At 46.3% G+C, this 20,841-nt stretch overlaps 1 protein-coding gene across 6 annotated transcripts in view; it reads left to right on the forward strand.

Moving 5' to 3' along the window:
- The first annotated feature begins 479 nt into the window (after positions 1-479).
- The window catches only part of TDRP (testis development related protein), a 44,898-nt gene continuing 24,536 nt past the window's right edge, over positions 480-20,841 (forward strand). For 2 of the 6 annotated variants that reach the window (XR_015722000.1, XM_087856488.1), the window contains exon 1: positions 1,307-1,706. Coding sequence is in view for 5 of the 6 variants with exons in the window: in XM_087856488.1 (XP_087712614.1) it covers positions 1,353-1,706 (354 nt within the window). In the remaining variant the exon portion in view is untranslated. Of the gene's footprint in view, positions 543-600; positions 656-1,220; positions 1,280-1,306; positions 1,707-2,453; positions 4,329-20,841 lie in introns of those variants that run through there. The other 4 variants (XM_087856489.1, XM_045811186.2, XM_087856490.1 and 1 more) reach the window with 4 other exon arrangements.

The raw sequence follows: 20,841 nt of genomic DNA on the forward strand, positions 1-20,841 counted from the left end.
CCAGGGCCTGTGCGGGGTCCACGGGGTTGTGTGACTCTGTCCCAGCCCGGTCTGGCCGCCCTGCTGCCTTTTCCTGGACCCGGTACACCATGCATCCTCCGAAAGCTGCCCCTGTCCTGTCCCGGCCTGCGTCTGGACACAGTCGTCCACCTTTGTGGGCCCAGGCCACAGCCCCAGCCGCGCACACCTGCCGCCATGCACACCTGCTGGAGCCTGGGTGCGGGGAGGAGGGGGGCAGGGCAGGCCCGGGTTCGCCTGCGGGAAAGCCGAATGCTGGGCGCCATCGCGCCCCGGGACACCCGCGATCCCAGGCTCGTTCGAGGACAGCCGCCGCCCAGGTCCAAGTCCTCGCGAAAGGGTTACAGCCTGGCGCGCGTCGCCTTTCCTTTTGGGGGCGGAAGCCCGGCGGGCAGAGGGCAGTGGGCATGCGCACTGCACCCGCCCCGCGTCCGGCGGCCGTTGCCATGGTGACCGCAGCTAGGCCGCCCGGGCCCCGCCCCCGCGCCACCGCCCGGCGGACCTGGCCGCGCCCCACCGCCGGGGTGAGGGGTCGGCCGGGGTTGGGAGGGGGGTGGTGGTCCCGGGGTGAGGCGGGGCCCAGGATGAGGGGGCGGGCTCGGGGTGAAGGGGCGGCCCGGAATGGGGGGGTCCCGAGGTAAGGGGGTCACCTCGGGGTGACGGGGTCGGACCGGGGTGGGGGAGGGGTCCAAGGTGAGGGGTGCCCGGGGGGGGGCGAGATGAGGGGGGGCGGTGAGGAATGGGAAGTCCCGGGGTGAGGGGGTCCGCTTGGGGTAGGGGACGGTCAGCCCGGGATGGGGGCGGTCGAGGGTGAGGAGTGGTCTGGGGTGAGGGGGCCGGAGTGAAGGGGTCCAGGGTTGGGTGAGGGCCGAGGGAGGATAAAAGAGGGTGGTGAGCGGTGGGGGGGCCCCGAAGTGAGGGTGTCAGCTCGGGGTGAGGGAGTCCGCCCAGGATGGGGGGTGAGCGGGAGCCAGGAGAAGGGGAACCCGGGGTGAGGGGGCCAGATTTGGGGGCCCGAGGGTAGGACCTCTGGGGGCGGAGGCCGTGAGGGGCGGGGTCTCGCGGAGGGGGCGGTGAGGGGGGCGGGACCGTCGCGGGGGTGGAGGGGGAGCGTGGTCCTGGGGGCTTGGTCCGGGCTGGGGCCTGGCCCGCGGGGCGGGGTCCTCGGTCGGGGTGGGGGCGGAGACCTTGCGTTGGGGGGGCGATAAGGAGGAGTGGAGGCCGGGGTGCGGTGGCGGGGGGGGGGCGGCCTGGTCTAGAGGTGGGCCTGCTTGGGCTTGGGGTCTGGGACTTGGTCAGGGGTGGGGGCGCCTGCTCCGGGGGCGGGGGCGGGCATGGTGGGCCTGGCTGGGCTCGGGGAAGCCCGGGCGGGGCGGGTGCGGGGGCTCGGCCCACCCGGGGTGGGTCCGGTCCGGGCAGGGTGGGTCGGGCCCCGCCGCCGCTGCCGCCGCAGCCGCCCAGCCCCGCCCTGCCCCACTCGCTGCGTCCCGGTCCCGCAGGAGCCGCAGCGAGAGCCTCCGCGCGCTGCGGGCCGGCCCAGGAGGGGCTGCGTCGACGCGCGGACCCCGGAGCCGCCCTGGAGCATGTGGAAGCTGAGCCGGAACCGGGTGCTCCTCGACGAGCCCCCCGAGGAGGAGGACGGCCTGCCAGGGGGGCCGCAGCCGGTCCCTGCGGCCGCTGCCGCGCAGGTAGGGGGAGGTGCGGGCGGGGTGGGGGAGCCGGCGAGGGGGTAAGCGCGCGCCAGGCTCGGGGCTGTGCGGAGGTAGAGGCGCGCAGCTGGGGCGTGCTTAGGTGGGCCGGCGCGCCAGAATGGGGCGCACAGGTAGGGCTGCGCAGGTGAGGCCCGGGGCCCGGGGCCCGTTAGGGCCCAGGGCTTGTCCCGTGCCGCGCCGCTGTGGCCCGTGTGTACCCCCCAAGTTAGCAGGCGTTGAACCCCACGTCCTCGCCTGCCCCCACGCGCGGGCTCGGGAGCCTGGGGCAGCGCCCGGGGCGCGCATCCCGTAGCACCTCCGCTGCTGGCCCCCTGGCCTTCCTGCCTCGGTGGGCCTGGCTGTCGGGAGGCGGCTGCCCGGGACCTGGGCAAGTCCGCCCCGCGCCAGTCCCGGGCGGCTGGGGCGCTGAGGGCCTGCCCGTGGACGTGAGAAAGCGCTTAGACACCACATACTTGCTGGGATAAGTATTTCCTTTCCTTAAACCTTTGTCTGGAGAAAGAAGGCAGGTGTCCTTCGTGCAGAAAATGGACAGACACTGGCCTTGCAAGTTGGGAGATATGCTTGGAATGCTTAGAATTTTTTAATTAAAAAGGATCCCAGGTGGAGCCTGGATGCGTTACATATGTGTGCCCCCTTTCCAATGCAATGTTCTTTTTCTTACATTAAGAAATTGAGGTCAGAAATTCAGCTTTTTTTTTTTTTTTAAAGGACGTGGTCATAAAATTTCTTCCCCCCTCCCCCCTTTTTTTGTTAAGTGTTTGGAAACTCCTGCTGTTGGTAAGGCTCTCATTCGAAGTTCATGATGATCTGTGTCTTCCCTTACGAGACTTGGGAATAGTTGCCGAGATCGCTTCATCCCCAGCGAGAGGAACATAACTTAACTTCCAGACTGAAGGAGTTCGTCCCGACAGCTACTTCTTATAGGATTTAAACGCATCTGATGAATCATTTAAATATGGTTCCTATCTGAGCTGGCCTTTCAGAATTTACTTTTTGATCGAGTTAGTGCTCATCCTACTTACAACTTTTTTAATCCCAAATTTAATGATTGCTCTAAACAACAACTCTCTTAAAGGTAATGTTGAGAACGTATATGTTGTTTGTATGTGGCAACGGAATTATTTAGTGCTATAAATAATTCTTACTGGTCAAAGATGAGAAATACTGCTGTTTCTGAATGAACTCTTTGAATTGATCCTTGTTGTGTTCTGCTTCCACTTCTAATGAATCCTAAAATCCATTTTGCTTCTTCTTTTGTCATCTTAGCTCACGGTGTTATGTTGTGTGTTTTTTTTTTCTATTTTAACAGACTTTATTCTTTAGGTATCCAGCAAGATTGAGTAGAAAAGACAAAGCGTTCCCTCATCCTCTCTGTCCCCACACATGCCTGGTGTCTCCCATTGTCAGCCTCCCATTTGTTGTAATCCGTGAACCTCTGTTATCTGGGGGTCCACCGTGGTACACGCTGGCGTTCACTCGGGGTGATATGTCTGATAGATTTTGATGAATGTAATGTGAAATCTGTCCACCATTAGAGTACCAGAATAGTTTCACTACAGACCTCCTTGTGCTACTTAGTCATCCCTCCCTCGTGCCCCTGGGTCTGTCTTTTCCAGAAGGTCCTAGGGTTAGAACCCTACAGGATGGAGCCTTCTCAGACTGGCCTCTCTCATTTAGCAGTATGTGTTTATGGTTCCTCTGTCTCTTTGAGGCTTGAGAGCTCTTTTCCTTTTAGCTCTAAATAACATTTCATTGTCTGGTTGTACTGGGTGGCCATCACCTGCGGAAGGGCGTCTTGGTGGTTTCCAGGTTTTGGCAGTTAGGAACGAAGCTGCTTGCTCTAAATACCTTTGTGCAAGTGTTTGGGCATCAAGTTTTAACTCAGTTAAGCTCAAGAGTGTGGCTACTGTACGGGAGGGTAAGAAGTGGTTGAGTTTTGGGAGAAACCGCCACTCTGCAAGGTGTCGGGTGGGATTCTGCCTCCCGCCGGCAGGGCGTGGGAGTCCCCTGGGTGCTACGGCCTCGCCAGCACTGGGTGTGGTCAGCGCTCTGGGTGGCGGCCTCTGATGGGCGCGAAGTGGTGTCTGGTTGTTTCAGTTTGCGGTGCCCTGAGGACCCAGGATGTGGAGGACCTTCTCCTGTGCCTGTTCTTCATTGAGGCGTCCAGATCCTTTGGCCCATCTTTTAACCGGGTTGCTTGTTCTCTTCTTGTTGGTTTGGAAGGGTTCGTTGTGCGTTTTGGATAACAGCCCTTTAGCGGAGATGTTTTTTTCAAATATTTTCCCCTGGTCCGTGGTCTGCCTTCTTCTCTTGCCAGTGTCTTTCACAGAGCAGAAGTTTTAAAATTTTTAAGTTTTTTCTTGTGTTTTAGAAGGTTTTGATTTTAATGTAGTCCCGGTTGTCAATTATTTTTTTCACGGATTGTGTCTTTTGTGTCGTATCCCAGAAGTCACGGCCACACTCAGTGCCGTTTGGGTTTTGTTCTGTGTTTTCAGGGAGATGACAGTGCTTCTTGTGCTGCTGTATCAAGGGTGCGTGTGGTTTACTCTGTGGGGACACTTTGCTGTGGAAGTCAGAGCCATGTTGAGTTGGGACCAGGTTAGTCATACCCCACGTTGTTCATCCCTTCAGGACGATTCCTCTTTATCCCAAAGCCAGTTCTCCTTAGAGTTAAATTTTAAAATTCATGACAAGTCTGCTGGACAACTTCTGCCTACAAAATGTTATTTTAACGTTAAAAGAAGTTGGAATTAAGGCGCGAGGGATTAGTGGAGCCGTTCAGGCCAGCGTCTCATTCGCAGGAGGCTGTGCTTCTGCTTTGTGTCCAGCCTTTGGGTGTCCAGCCTTTGGGCCCCCACCCCACAAACTCAGCCAGCCGCTTGGGCGTCACTGTTGCGGGAGAGCGCGCTGCCTTGCTCTAGACGGTGTTCTGTTGGCATTCCTGTCTGGTGTTCTGCTTCCTTGGAAATCAGGTCACGTGGCTATAATTCGTGTTTTGTTTAAAAAGAAAAAAATAGCTTCACGTTAAGCTTTAATAAGTTTGAGATGTGAGGCATTCCAAATTGGTACTTGGATGTGGGTAACACCAAACTGTTACTAGAACAGTTCTAACACAGTAGAAAACAATCTCTTGAGCTGCTCTTCAGGCTGTTGGCCTTTATTGTCATGAATACGTACTATTTTGTATTAAAATCTAACAGTAAGGTTTATAAAGCAAATCATTCATTACAGTCATTTAACAAGGAGAGAGAAGTTTCGTTGAGTCTCATGTTTATTTTTTTTAAGGATTTTATTATTGTTTTTATTTATTTGAGAGCGAGAGAGAGAGAGATACTGAGAGAGAGCACGAGTGGGGAGGAGAGGGGAAAGCAGGCTTCTCCAGAGCCCCAGGATCACGACCTGAGCTGAAGACAGACGCTTCACTGACTGAGCCACCCAGGTGCCCCAAGTCCTATGTTTATTTAAAAAAAAACCCTGCTATGCACGTAGTAAAAGATTCCTGGAAGTTAAATGTTAGCTCTTAACTTCTTTCCATTCTCCCAAAGAAGTATTGTTACTTTTGTTGTAGAGCTATCCATGAGAAATATTTATGCTTATACATAAATGTGTGTTTAAAATCATGTATTTGCTTTCCTGCTGTAAATCTCTGCATGTTGAGCTGTTCCCTCAGTAATATGTGTATCACGGAGCACTTCCGGTCTCAGCACTGTGGCTGAGAAGAATTCCATTTTTAAGGCTGTATGGTATTGAATGTCAGAATTTCATTGGACTGCTTCTGATGGCTATTGAGGTTGCTGAGCCTTTTTTTAAACCTCTGCTTGTCAGAGTTCTGTGCAGTAGCAGAGAGGGAAGGTCAGAGACGTTCCACGACAGGCAGTTCACACAGCTTCTCAGTTGCTTTGAGCTGGACCGCATTTCTGTTGTGTGAGGAGCCCTTGACATGGGTTAGTGCCTCCGTTTGCCAGAGGCGGGGAGACCAGTCTCAGAGCCTGACGGTGACCTGGGAGGGCCGGACAGCTAGTAGGTGGTGATCCAAGTTGAGTCAGGCTCGCCTGAGCGCTCTTTCCGGCTCTGAGAATATTTGTTAGCAGTCTTGGGTGGACTTGCTGTCCACGTGACTTCAGCTGGTGGGGTGCAGGTGGGCAGGGGACCTGAAGGGGTGATTCTGTGCAGCAGGACAGCTGGCTCTGCACTCGTGGTGCAGACTTCCTGCGTTTTAGTCCCTTGATAGGTGTTTATTTATTTATTTAAAGATTTTTATTCATTTATTTGACAGCACACAAGCAGGGGGAGCAGCAGAGGGAGAAGCAGGCTCCCCGCCAAGCAGAGAGCCTGACGTGGGGCTGGATCCCAAGACCCTGGGACCATGACCCGAGCCGAAGGCAGACGCTTAACCGCCTGAGCCGCCCAGGCGCCCCTTGATAGGTGCTTAGAGAACATTTATTATCTCTCTTCTGAAGAGTCACTTAGAATCTAGGTGGACAACTGCCCAGAGAAAGGACTTTGTGTCTGCTCTGTCCCTAACGCCAGGAGGAGTGCCAGGCACCCAGCTGGTGGGTGTCCGTCAGTACCTGTGAAATGAATGGTCTAGGCGCAGGATTTCCAGGAGCTCCCCCCTCCTGAGCTAAGTGCCGCTCCGTAGTGCTGTGTGAGGCACTGAGGGAATTAAAGGAAGGGAGGGCCGTGAAGGAATCCTAGAACAAAACTTGTTTTCACTGGATCTGGAAGGATGAGTACGAGTTCTCCAGCCTTAGAAGATCGGAGTCATTTCTAGATACAGATTCATCATGGGGCAAGCAGATGCATCTTTGTAGGGTTAGTCTTATTGGACACTCAGCAGCTAAATCGAATTTAGTCAGCAAAACTACTTTTGTCAAATACAAGTAAACGACTTTGTCTGACTTCATCAGAAATACTTGATAAATACTTATATTTTATAAAATTTGCAGTTAAAAAAAGTAGATTATTTTATCCAGGTTGTTCCACACACACTTAAAAGCTTTCCGGTAGCTGAGTTGTGTATCTGTTTTTAAATTGATACTGCATCGTTAGAAATGCAGTTCCTTGGCTGTGCTAGCCTGGGTCAGCCAGGGTTATGAGTGGACGGCACAGCTCCAGAATCCCCCCAGATGTAGATGAGCTCGTCCAGGAGGGTTTGTGGGTTCTTGTGCTTGCTTGGCCTGTGGGGGCCTTCCAGTCCTTAGCCAGGCATGTGTTCAGGCCCGCAGCTATTGGCACAGCTAGTGATGTGAGGTCAGAAATGATCCAGGCTTGGCGTCGCTCTCCTAGGCCCTGGCATACTGCTGTGTATAATGTTCGCCCATAAATGCTAAAATTGTTACTCCCAAGAGTTTAAAGTCCAGATTGATAAGTTTTACTAGAGCTTAATGTAGCATGACTTAGAGCATTCTTAAAAAAATCAGCACTCCACATGACATGTGCGTTGGACCGTGTGTGGGTTTCAGTGTGAGAGACTGGGAGTGACTCTTCTGCTCTGAGGCTGTGCTCCTTCGGGCTGCATGTCCCCTTGCTGGCAACCCCACCGGGGGAGTCATGAGGGGTAAATACTGGTGAGAAGCAAACCCTTCTTTGTCTTGTGTCTGGGTTTGAGGTTAAGGTGTAGTATAGGGGCTAATCATTCCAGTTCTAGGAGCTTAGGAGGGCTTTCACCTGTTATTTAAGAATGCATCAAAGTCCACCCTAGGGACAGCCATGAGAACTTGGTAGACTTTGTTGTTTTCCTATCTGTTCATGGCAGGTGGCTCGTTTTGCCTGCATAGTCATACACTGTGTGAGCTCTTCTTGGTCTCAGACTTGTGGGTAGTCAGATAAACCAGAGTTTCTGCCTCGAAAGTCTAGGGGGAGCTGCTCTGAGGAAAGATGGACTCTTGTCACTTGTGCTCATCACAGAGACTGAGGAGAGGAGGGACCCAGCACGCAGGCTAGACGCAGGGCACGCACACAGGGACCGTGTCCAGGGAGCGCGTGACGGGGGCTTTTCACCTCCCAAGATGGTAACTGATGTTCCGTAAGAAAGAAATTGCGGGTTAGCTTTTGAGTCTTGTAGACGGACGTACAGTATTCCGTATGAGCTTCGCAGTGTAGGAACTCGGTGGCCGATGCTAATGGGTTCTAGTGTTGGAGCGAGAGCTTGAATCCTCTTGGGAGTGCTTGCTGTCATACACAGTCAGGGGAATACCGACCGCGCGCATCTCGGTCCCGCTGTCTCACGGCAGTCTTTCTGGTACTTTGTGTTGGTGGATTGGCCGTGTTCGGTGGCCCCGAGGTGTCGTGTTGCGGTGCTCTCTAGCGTTCCTTAGGGCGAGAAGGCTGCGATGTGCCTTACAGAGGAAATGCACGTTGAGACGAGCTTTGTTCGGGCGTGAGTTTCAGTGTTAATGAATCAGTATGTGCGAAATAAGAGGTCTCTGTGCAGAAACACACAGAAGACAAGGATGGAAACGTGACCAGAGGCTCGCAGAAACCTGACCCTGTGTTTCCCCCTGAGAACTGGGACTCAGTCGTTTAATTCCGTGCTCAAGGCCACGTTTACCTCAGTGCTACCTCGAATAATGACCATCACGGTAGTTTACATTTGAGGAATTTAGTGACATCAAAGACTTGTGTGTAGTTATACAGTCACTAAGAGGAATTTGAATCCAGGTTTCTCTGAGTTTATATATATATATGCACACATATATATACATACACACACACACACACACACACACGGGTGTATGTGTGTGATATATACATCCTTTTTTTTTTTTTAAGTAGGCTCCGCACCCAGCGTAGGGCTTGAACTCACGACCCTGAGATTAAGAGTCACACACTGCTGAATAAGCCAGAGGCACCCTGAGGTTATATTTTTTGCTATACTGTTTCTCTTACTAGGTTATCATAAACTTGTGATATCATTTTTCTTCATTTTCTAAATATTGATATTTTATATAAAGAAAAATTTTAGAATTTCAATGATCAGTGCCATAAGAGAGCATTGATGAAATTGTGTTTTGGCTCAAATTCCTATGTGGTATAGTTTTACTTTTTGCTGTAATTAAGTTTTTTTTTGTTTTTTTTTTTAAGATTTTATTTATTTGACAGAGAGAGACAGACAGCGAGAGAGGGAACACAAGCAGGGGGAGTGAGAGAGGAAGAAGCAGGCTCCCAGCGGAAGAGCCTGCTGCTGTACTTAAGTTTTGTGATACTGAGCGTATTGGTAGAAGTCTTACATGGGTGGTAAGAGTCCTACCAGAACACTGTGAGAAAAGAACCATCATGTGTACCCCTCCCCTCTTCTTTTTTTTTTTTTTAAAGATTTTTTAATTTATTTATTCGACAGAGATAGAGACAGCCAGCGAGAGAGGGAACACAGCAGGGGAGTGGGAGAGGAAGAAGCAGGCTCCTAGCGGAGGAGCCTGATGTGGGGCTCGATTCCACAACGCCGGGATCACGCCCTGAGCCGAAGGCAGACGCTTAACCGCTGTGCCACCCAGGCGCCCCCCCTCCCCTCTTCTTTGTACACGTCTTTTCTGTAGTTAATTATTGGAGAAGGAGCAAATAGAATTTAAGCTGACGCTTGAGAAAGGATATCCAGAAAGACGTAGCAATGCAATTTAACTGGCACAGGAAGATTTGTTTAGGGGGAACCTGGGAAAGCCCCATTAAGGAGTTCAGACTTCACCTTTTAGGTAAATAATAAAGATTCTGAGTGAGCACTTCATGATGTTTTATAAGGAATCCTTGCCTGAGGAGGAGGGATTAGAGGCAAATGCAGATGGAGCAAGTAGGATTCTAGTGTGGCTCTTCGGATGTGAAAGAGCCTGAATTTTAAATTGAAGAGTTGTAGAGAAAAGCTGGAAGAAGGGAGCGTGCCAAAGCTGGTCAGTGAGTCTGTGCTTTGGGAGGTCAGGGTCAAGGCCTAAAGGGCAGCTGGAGGGATCAGGACAAAGATGTCACCTTAGGCAACAGGGAGGCCCGAGGGCAGCATGGCTTTGGGAGCAGTAGGATCCAGATAGAAGAGTGTAGCAGGTGATTGATGGGCGGAAAGGCTGAAATGCTCATCATTTATAGCACTGTAAGCAATCTGCAGGGATTGGCTCTCCGTTTCAGAGCTCGTAATTTGTTAAGTGAATTGTAACGGGAGTAAGTAGCAAGGTGTATTGACAAAGAGTCTGTCGAGGAGTCAGCAGGCAGATCTGGGTCTCAGCTGTGTCACTAATTTTGTGACTTGAGGCCAATAGTTATTTTGTGTGCTACACCTTATGTTACTGTAAAGGGCCAGATAGTAAACAGTTTAAGCTTTTCTGGGGGCCAGATGGTCTCTGTCACTACTGCTCAGCTTTGCAGTTGTAGCAGACAAACAGCATAGACAATATGTAAATGAATGAGTGTGGGTGTTCCAATAAAACTTTATTTACAAAAACAGCTGCGCAGGTCTGCGGGCCATTATTTGCTAACCTCTACTTTATTTTTAATTTTATTGACGTGTAGTTGACATAAAATATTATATTAGTTTCAGGTGTACAACACACTGATTCAGCATTTCTGTATGTTGTGGCGTGATCACCACTATAAATCTAGCCACCTTCTGTCACCATACAAAGTTGTTACAGTGTTTTCGACTATGTTCCCTATGCTGTAGGTCACATCCCCTTGTCTTAATTATTTCGTAACTGGAAGCTTGTCCCTTTTATTTCCTGCCCCTCTGCCCCCTGGCAACTGACAGATTGTTCTTTGTATCAGTGAGTCTGTTCCTTCATTTCTTTTTCCTTTTCCGTTTCTTTGTTTTTAGATTCCACATGGAAGTAAAATCCTACGGTATTTGTCTTTTGTCTTTCTCCATCTGACTCGTTTCACTTAGCATAATATGCTGTAGGTCCATCCCTGTTGTTGGAAATGGCAAGATTTCCTTCCTTTTTTGTAGCTGAGTGATATTCCATTGTGTGTGTGTGTGTGTGTGTGTGCGCGTGCACGCGCGTGCACGCCTGCATGAGTACACACACATCACATCTGCTTTATGCATTCATCAATCAGTGGACACTTGGGTTGCCTCCGTTTCTTGGCCATTGTAAGTAATGCTGCTGTGAGCATATGGGTGCATGTGTTGTCTTATGTGTATATTGTATTTATATAAATAAACTTATTCATTATTAGTCATTATAAAGGATAAAACTCAGGAACAGCTGCAGGGAGGAGATGCATGGGCCAGGTATGGGGAGGGGTTCCGGCTTCCTTGCCCGCTGTGGGCGCGCCACCTCCCAACACGGGAATGTGATCACCAACCTGGAGCTCCCCAAACGCTGCCATTCAGGAGGTTTTATGGAGGTTGCATTACCGAGGCCTGATTAAACCACAGGCCCATTTCCAGGACTTTCCGTCCCATCGTCAGGGGAGGAGGGGAGGGTAGCAGGCTGCAAGTGCTGTAGGGCTTGGTTTTTCTGGTGACCAGTCTGGGCCCCAAGCTCTCTAGCCCCCTCCGCAGCCACATCATTAGCATACAAAAGGCTGTCAATTCTGAGGATTTTAGAAGCTTGTGCCAGGAAACAGGGACAAAGACCAAATGTTTTTTACTCTACCACACCCAATATTTGATTTGTTATAAATATGTATGAATTTCAGATTAGACATTTTATCAAGATAGGTAAATTACTTCTTTGAGAACTTCACAAAAGATAAAATCTCTATTTCTCTTTGTTTTTATTCCCCTCTTGCTTTTATGCCTAGAAAGGCATTTCCTTCCCTGAGATCCGATTCTTCTAGTTCCTTTATGGCTTTATTTAAAAGGAATACCTCTTTCATCTGTGTGGAATTTATTCTGCTGTCTGCTGTATAAATAAGGATTTAACTTTTTTTTTTTTTTCTCAAAATAGATTACCAGTTAAAAAACTGTTCTTTTACCCTCTTTTTTCATACTGTTTACTGAAATCACTATATGTTGGGGTCTGTTAGATTTTTCCATTCTGTTTTCTTGACTTTGTGTATTCTTGTCCCATTCCTGCAGTTTTGCTAACTGAAGTTTTATAATGGATTTAATAACAGGTACCACAAGTTACCTTTTATTAGACTTCGAAAATATGCTTCCTTTTCCTGTTCACTTTACTTTTGTGTTATTGAGCCAGTTTTTAATTTTCTTTTTGTTTTTAATAGACTTTATTTTGCGCGGCAGAATTGAGGGGAGGAGGCAGAGATTTCCCATAGACTGCACCCCCTCCCCTTCCTCCAGCCTCCCCACCATCAGCACCCCACCAGGTGGTACATTTGCCGCCACTGATCTGATGAACCCTCATGGACACGTTGTCATCAGCCAGAGTCCACAGTGTACATCGGGGTCACTCTGTGGGTTTGCACAAATGTGTGATGACAGTTACCCATCATTGTCGTGTCATATAAAGTAGTCTCACTGCCCCAAACCCTCTGTCTGTGCTCTGCCTGCTCCTCTCCCACCCCCTAACCTCTGCCAACCACTGATCTACCACCTCCATAGTTTTGCCTTTTCCAGAAAGTCACAGAGTTGGAATCACGCAGTATGTAGATTTTTCAGACTGACTGCTTTCACTTAGTAATCTGCATTTACATTTCCTCCCCTGTCTTTTCCGGCTTGAAGCCTCCTTTCTTTTTGATGCTGAATAGTATTCTGTTGTCTGGATGGAGCACAGTTTATTTAGCAGTTCAGTAACTGAAGGACATGTTGGTTGCTTCCAGGTTTTGGAAATTATGAATGAAGCTGTTGTAAACACTCGTGTGCAGGATTTTGAGTGGCGGTAAGTTTGTGACTTGTTTGCGTAAGTACTAAGGAGTGCAGCTGCTGGATCGGAGGGTGAGAGTCTATTTAGCTTGGTAAGAAGCTGCCACATCGCTGTGCTGTGCTCGTTCCCGCCCGCAGTGACGGCCATTGTCACAGTTGTGTGAGGGTGTCACATTGTAATTTGCAGACCCTCATGACATATGATACTGACCCTCTTTTCATAGGCTTATTCACCATCTGCATATCTTCAGTCAGTGCGTAATGCTTTCATTGAAATAACCGTGCCCCGCAGCCCCTGCTGTCGATGGGCACACCAGTCTCGCTGAGACTGGACGCCAGTTACCGCCGCCATCGTTGTTACGGGTGTTCGCACACGAAAGTGGGAAACAGGCTTGTTTTTGTATGAGAAATAGGAATTCACCTATTTGGTTTTACTCTGTCTTTGATGAAGTGTTTGTTCAAGTCTTTTGCCCATTTTTAAATTGGGTTTTCATTCTCTTACTGTTGACTCTTAAGAGTGCTTTGTATGTTTTGGACAGTAGTCCTTTATCAGGTATGTCTTTTGTGACTATTTTCTTTCAGTCTGTGGATTTTCCTCTCCTTCTCTTAAATTTTATCTCTAATCTTGTATTCCACACTCCTGAGGGCCGAGCCGCAGTGCCAATGTTGATAGCAGCTCCCTGGGTCTCTGGAGACCTGGGGGAAAGCAGTGGCCTGGATCCGGGTCTTCCTGGGCCTGTGTGACCTGGAGCCCCCACAGATTCTGTCCTTCACCCCCTGAGAAGTCAGCCTACCAGCCCAGTAGAGTCATTTAGGAAGAAGTGATGTTTTCTATGCCCCGTGCCATTCCAAAAATGATTTTATAATCATCATTTATTCAAGTATTTTTAGCATAATTGGTTAAGGCAATGTGTAAACTTTTTTTCCTGAATATTTTTAATGTTTTTGTCCTTGTGACTGGCTTTTTTCCTATTGTCTTTAACTGTAATAAAGCTATTTTTCCTACTTAGCCGCTTCCTTAGGTCTAATGGTTCTTCATTTGATGCTTTTCCATTTTCTTGTGATATAGTTTCAATAATAATAATTGTAATTTCCTTTCAAGTAGTTTTAATTCATTTCTATTTTATGCCTTATACTGATTAGAACTTACAGAATAATACCAAGTAAATAGTGTTAGAGGGCTGTTGTATGTTCTTTTTGACCCCAGTGGGCTATGCTGGCTAGAATGTCATTTATTTTGATAGGACTTTAAACATGCAGATATACACACTACTTTAATACTAGTAGTTACATTCGGAGAGAGATTTCATAGTATTACAGAGTCAGGGTTTTTTTTCCCCTTTCTCAGGGATTTCTAAGTGAGCATTTAAAAATCATAGAAAGTGTAGATCAGAAAAGATACTTAAGAGTGAGGGTGACGATGGGGAGGGAACCGTGAGGTTTCTCCCAGCAGCTCTCAGGAGTCAGAGGTCAGTGCAGAGTCTGTTTCGTGAAACTCAGGCCGAGGAGTTGCTGGGTAATGTCCAGCAAGTTGCAGAGCTGCTGAGTGAGGCCCTGAAACTTGACCTGCAGTCCCAGTATGATGATGTCTTTATTCAGAGTTATTAGCTAAAGCATAATAAATTCTGAATTGTAAAACTCTTCCTTTTCTAGATTTTTTTTCTGGGTAAATTCCATCAAGGTTCAGTTCCTTTGTGTTACAAAATGAGAAACTTAATTTAAGGGAGCTCTTCCCCCTTGGGAACACATACTCTCCTGCGCCCTGGTGCCATCGCTGGAGGGCGAGGGTGGGACCAGGCTGTGAGCGCCACCTTCCATGGCTCAGGCCTCCTGTCCAGCAGCTGGGAAAATAAAACTTAGGATTCCCCTTGTCTTTGGGGCCTGCCAGACTCCCTGTACCATGCTGCCTGGGAAAGAGTTGAATCTGGAACGGAGTTTATTGGGGAGAGAAGAAAGAGGCCTTGACAATCCATCTTGCCGATGTATCAGTCATGGGGTGGCTTTGTGGCTGAACAAGTGGTTCTAACTAACACAGTGATTTTCTGGAGTCACCAGGTTTGTCAGGGGCATCGCGATCCCTGGACTGGGGCAGAGAAGGTTGACCTAGAGCAACAGTGAGGACGGCAGCCTCTAGTTCCTCCAGTGGGGTGGTGTCTGCGAGCTACGGAAGCATTGCGAGAGGAGGCCTCGAGTTCCCCTGGGCTGTGGGCTTGTGTGTGTGATCTGGAGAAGCCTGGGGTCCTCCCGCTGCTCTGTCACTCTTGAAGCATTGGGAATGCAGCTCATTCTCTGTAGTAAATGTATTTAGAACAAATAACGTTTCATACAGATTGTGCGGGAGCTCTGTAGCCCTGCATGTGCTGGTTACCTTGATGGGAATGTATGTGACATCGCGATAACTGGCATTCTTGCTCAGGCGTCAGTACGTGAGTAAAATGGGAAGTGGGTCCAGGATATGGTTGTGGATTGTTTCCTGTTGTAAGACTCTCTTAGCCGCCGCCTTGTGAGCCGTGAGCAGGTATTTCAGGCGTTCTGTTCGCAGGGTTTGACTGCTGGTGGTAGAGGTGGTCAGGTGATCTCTGCGGACCTCCTGAGTTTGAGCTCATCCTCATGGCATTTTTAAATATAACTGTCTCCTTTTTCTTTTGAAACAGCTTTATTGAAATATTGTTCCTGTAACATTCAATTCATCCACTTACAGTGTACAGCTAATGGTTTAGTGTATTCACTGATATGTACAACCTGTCAGTTTTAGGACAAAATTTTCGTGACCTCAAAAAGAAACCCAATCCTAAAGCTATGCACTCTGCTATATTTCCCCTCCCCAAGCAGCTCTAAGCAACCGGCTACCAGTCTAATTTGTATCACAGAGATTTTAGTATGTTTCGTGGCCTTTTTTACTGGCCTCTTTCACTTAATGTAATTTTTAAAGGTTCAGTCGTGCTGTGCATTTATCAGTACTTCATTACTTTTTTTTGCTGAATAATTTTTTATTGTATCAATCTACCATAAATGGGCTCCTCCCGCTTTTGGCTATTGTGAATTATATGATGTTGTATACACGTGTGTAGAAGATGTGTGGACCTGTGTTTTTGTGTTCGGTGGGTGTATACGCGGGAGTACGGTCGCTGGGCGCTAGAAGCGTGAGTGTTTGCATCCGCCCCGTCCCCCAGATTCACATGTTGAACGCTTATCCCCAGTGCGATGGTGGTAGGAGGTGGGTCCTTCCGGACATGGGTAGGTTATGAAGTCACTCCCGCATGGCCTCAAGTGCCTTTATTAGAGATCCTACAGAGCTCCCTTCTGCTGTGTCAGGACCCAGTGGTCAGATCGCCCTTGGCGAGCCTGGAAGAGGGCCCTCACCAGACACTAAACCCATTGTTGCCTTGAACTTGGTCTTCCAGACTCCAAAACTTAGAGAATAAATCTGTTATTTCTGAGTCACCCAGTCTGTGGTATTCTTTACAGCAGCCTGGTGGACTAAGACACTGGGTCAGATGGTAACTCTGTGTTTAATCGTTTTAGGAACCTGCTGGACTGTTTTCTGTGGCCACTTGTACCATGTGACATTCCCAGCAGTGATGTATTGAGGGTGTGATTTCTTTCTTTTTTAAAAATATTTTAAAATTAATTAATAATTACTATTTTTAAAGATTTTATTTATTTGAGAGAGAGCGAGCGAGTGAGCACGTGGCAGTGGTGGTAGTGCCGGCGGCGGGGTGGGGAGGCTGAAGGAGAAGCTGACTCTTCCCTGAGCAGGGATCTGGATGTGGGTCTCAGTCTCAGGACCCTGGATCATGACCTGAGCTGAAGGCAGATGCTTAACCAACTGAGCCCCCCAGGCGCCCGAGGGTCTGATTTCTCCACATCCTTATTATCTGACTTTTCTATTTTAGTCATCCTAGTGGGTTTGAAGTTGTAGCTCGCTGTGGTTTGGATTTGTATTTTCCTGATGTACTGAGTATCTTTTCATGTGCTTATTGCCTACTTACACAACTTTTTGGAGAGGTATTTATCCTGATGCTTTGCTCAGTTTTAAAACTTGGGTTTTCTTTTTATTATTGAATTGTAAAGTTCTTCATATGTTCTGGATTCAAGTCCCTTATCTGATAATATGATTTGTAAATATTTTCTCCCATCCTGTGGGTTGTCTTCACTTTCTTAATAGTGTCCTTAGAGGCACAATTTTTGAAGATTATGATGAACTCCAGTTTATCTCTTTTTTTCTTTTGTTGCTCCTGGTTTGGTATCTAATCTTAAGAATCCTTTCCCAAATCCAGGATCTTAAAGGTTTGCCCCCTATGTTTTCTGTTAAGTGTTTTATAATTTTAGCTCCTACATTTAGATCTTTTGAGTTAATATTTGTATGTGGTGTGAGGTAAGGGTCCAGCTTCATTCTTTTGCATATGGCTCTTCAGGAGTCCCAGCATCATGTTGAGAAGACTGTTCTTTTCCTAGTTGATTGTCTTAGGTCCCTTCAAGAAAATCAGTTGACCTTAGATGGATGGGTTTGTTTCTGGATTCTAATTCTATTCCATTCATCTATTTATTTATTTATTTATTTATTCATGTGCCAGTCCCACACTGACTTGATTGCCATTGCTCTGTATGGCAATCCATCTGTTCTTTTTTAAAAAAAAATGTTTTGAGTCTAGTTGACACGTTACATTAGTTTCAGGAGTATAACATTGTGATTCAAGTACTTTACACGTTGTGCTGTGCTCAGGAGCGTATCCGTCCCCTGTCCCCATACAGCACTGCTGCAACACCACTGACTTTATTCCCTGTACTGTGCCTTTCATCCCCACGATTTACTCATCCCGTAACGGGAAGCCTGTACCTCCTACTCCCCTTCACCCATGTGGCCCATCCTCCCATCCGTTTCCCTCTGGCAACCAACAGTATATTCTCTATGTTTATAGGTGCTTTGTAGTAAGTGTTTTTTGTGAGTCCTTCTACTTTTTTTTTTTTCAAGATTATTTTGACTACATGGAATCTATTGTGATTCCATATAAATTTTAGACTCGTTTTATCATTTTCTACTAAGACGTCAGATAGGATTGTGATAAGGGATTGCATTGAACCTATAGACCAGTTTGGGGACATTGCTATCTTGACAGTGTTACGTCTTCTGGGCATGGTATGAGTTTCCGTTTATTCAGTTCTTTTCAAACTTTATTTCAATAATATTTTGTAGTTGTCAGGGAAGAAATTTTCAGCTGTTGTAAAATTTATTTTGAAGTATTCCATTTGATGTGTTTATAAATAGAAGTTTTCTTCTTTTTTGATTGATCGTTGCTGGTGTATAGGAACACAAATGACTTTTGTATATTGATCACGTATTCTCTCAACTTGTTGAACTGGTTGATTAGTTCTAATAGGTTTTTGGTGGATTTCTTAAGATTTTTTATGTAAAAGATGATGTTATTAAAGAAGAGATAGTTGCACCTCTTCCTTTCCAATCCGGCTGCTTTTTATTTTATTTTTTCCAGTTGCTGTGCTTGTGCCTTCATCACAGTGTTAAATAGGAGTGGCGAGATTGGCATACTTGTCTCATACTTGATCTCAGGGGGGAGGCTTTCAGTAGTTACTCATTTAGTGTGATACTAGCTGTGGGTGTTTCTTAGATGCCTATTGTCAAATTGAAGAAGTTCCTTTAAAAAAAAATTGTTGATTACAAAAAAATAGCATAAAAAGCAAAGCAAACACTTAAAACTTACTGCTACCATACTTGGAGCCTGCAGTGACAGTTTTATTGTAACTATATGCAAATTGTACTTGAAACTTGAATGGACTACTTTCAATTTATATGTTTAGATAACATGAGATAGTAGGTCAGAATAACAGACTTCACACTAATAATAATACATAAAAGTGGGACTTAAAAACATTAATTTCTGGTTAAAAAAGTTAAATATGCTCAAGGTACATTCTTCTCTATTCCTAGTTGGTTGAATGTTTTATCATGAAACGGTGTTGGATTTTATCAGATGCTTTTTCTTATCTATTGAGATAACTATATAATTTTTGTTTTTTCATGAAATAATTTTATGATATTAATAGATTTTCAGATGTTGAACCAACCTTGCATTCCTGGGATAATTCTCACTGAGCCATGCTGCATAATTCTTTTTAATTTTTGCTGGATTCAGTTTGCTAGTATTTTGTTGGTGATTATTTTGTTTATATTTGTAAGAGATACTGGTCTATATCCTTTACTTGTGATGTCTTTGTCTGGTTTGGTATTAGGGTGCTATTGCCATTAGAAAATGAGTTAGGAAGAGTTCTTCCTCTCATGTCTTTTGAAACAATTTGTGACTAACTGGTATTTATTCTTCTTTTAAATGTTTGGTAGGATTCAGTTGTGAATACATCTGGCCCTGTGCTTTTTTTTTAGGGTAGCTTTTAGATTACTAAATTCGGTTTCTCGCTTGTTATAGATCTATTCAGATTTTTTGTTTTCTCTCAAGTCAGTTTTGGTAGCGCGTATGTGTAGGGATTTCATCTGTGTTATATAATTTGTTGTACAGTTGTTCAGAGTTCCTTTATTATTCTTATTTTTGTGAAGTCAGTAATAATGTCCTCTCGTTCATTCCTGATTCTAGTAATTTGAATCTTCTCTCTTTTTTCTCTTCTTTGGTCAGTCTAAAGATTTGTCAATTTTGCTGATCTTTTTAAAGAACCAGCTTTTGTTTTCATTGATTTCTCCATTGTTATTTGTTCTCTTTGATTTCTGCTTTAATCTTTTTTATTTCCTTCCTTCCGCTTTGTGTTAGGTTATTTTGTTTTGTTTTGTTTCGTTTTTTCCCCAGTGGAAGTTTAGGTTATTGATTTGAAGTCTTTGTTACATTGAAGGTTAAACATTTTCCTGTAAGCACTGCTTTAGCTGTATCCCATAAGTTTGGGTATGTTGTGTCTTGTCTGTAATTTATTTCAAACTATTTTTGGTTTCCCTTTTCAGTTCTTGTTTGACTCACTGGTTGTTTGGCAATGTGTTGTTTAATGTCCATGTATTTGTGAGTTTTTCCTGCTATTGATTTCCAATTTCATACCACTGTTGGCAAAGAACAAGAACGTACTCAGAATGATTTCATCCTATTATTTTTCTTAAAGATTTTATGTATTTGAGAGAGAGCTTTATTTATTTGAGAGAGTGCAAGTGTGTGCAGGTGGGGGGAGGGGCCGAGGGAGAGGTTAGAAGCAGACTTCCCGCTGAGCTGAGCAGAGGGCCCGCCATTGGGCTCAATCCCAGGACCTTGAGATCATGATTTAAGCGTAAGGCAGACGCTTAATCCACTGAACCAGACAGGTGCCCCTGATTTCGTCCTATTAAATGTATTGAGATTTGTTTTAGGCCTGGTGTATGTTCTGTCTTGAACACTAGTCCCTCTGCACTTGAGAGGAGTGTGTATTTTATTGTTTGATGGAATGTTTTATAGATACATTAGTTCTAGTTAGTTTGTAGTGGTTTCCATGTCTTCCGTTGCTTAGCTTCTGTGTAGTGGTATTCCTTATCGATAGTGGCATATCTTTTATTGTTGGGTTGTCTAGTTCTCCCTTTATTATTTCTCCCATTTTTGCTGCTTGTTTTTGTTCTGTTAGTATGAATCTTTATGTCTTCCTGATGGTAATCCAGTTACCATTATGAACCTTCTCTTTATCTTTAGTAACTTTTGAAATGTTAATGTCTATCCACTGATACAACCCTCCAGCTTTTGTGGTTCCTGTTTGTATGACCTCTCTTTGCCCTTCCTTTTACTTTAATCTCTTTTTATCTTTGAATTTAGGGTGTGTCTCCTGTAGGCCACCTTTAGTTGGATCAGTTTTTAAAATCCGGATGACAGTCGCCCTCTCTGATTGGATTATTTACGGCGTTTACAGTAATGGAGCATCGTGCTGTAGCAACCTTCTACTGCCGTTTTACATTTTTTCTAGGTCTTCTGTCTGTTTTGCTTCTCTGTTCCTCTTCGGGCTCTTTCTTTGCATTGTGTATATTTTCTCATGTAACATTTTAATTTCTTCGTAACAGTAGTCCTTTTTTAGCCCAGTACACTTTTCTCCCACCCACGTCTTTAATGCTGTTTTTGGCAAATGCATTATACATGCATTGTATCTGTATTTATTATAGGCCCAGTAGTACATTATATGCATATTATTGTCTACACTCTTTTTTAAGTTGGTTGTGAGAAGAAAGAAAAATAGGTATTTTTTTTTAAACATTTTATTTATTTGACAGAGAGCACAGGAGCAGGGGGAGAGGCAGAGGGAGAGGAAGCGGCAGACTCCCGGCCGAGCAGGGAGCCTGATTCGGGCTTGATCCCAAAACCCTGGGATCATGACCTGAGCTGAAGGCAGCCCCTTAAC

The sequence above is a fragment of the Ursus americanus genome, chromosome 27 (assembly GCF_024610735.1).
Source record: "Ursus americanus isolate L20-20 chromosome 27, mUrsAme1.1.p, whole genome shotgun sequence".
NCBI classification, from domain to species: Eukaryota; Metazoa; Chordata; class Mammalia; order Carnivora; family Ursidae; genus Ursus; species Ursus americanus.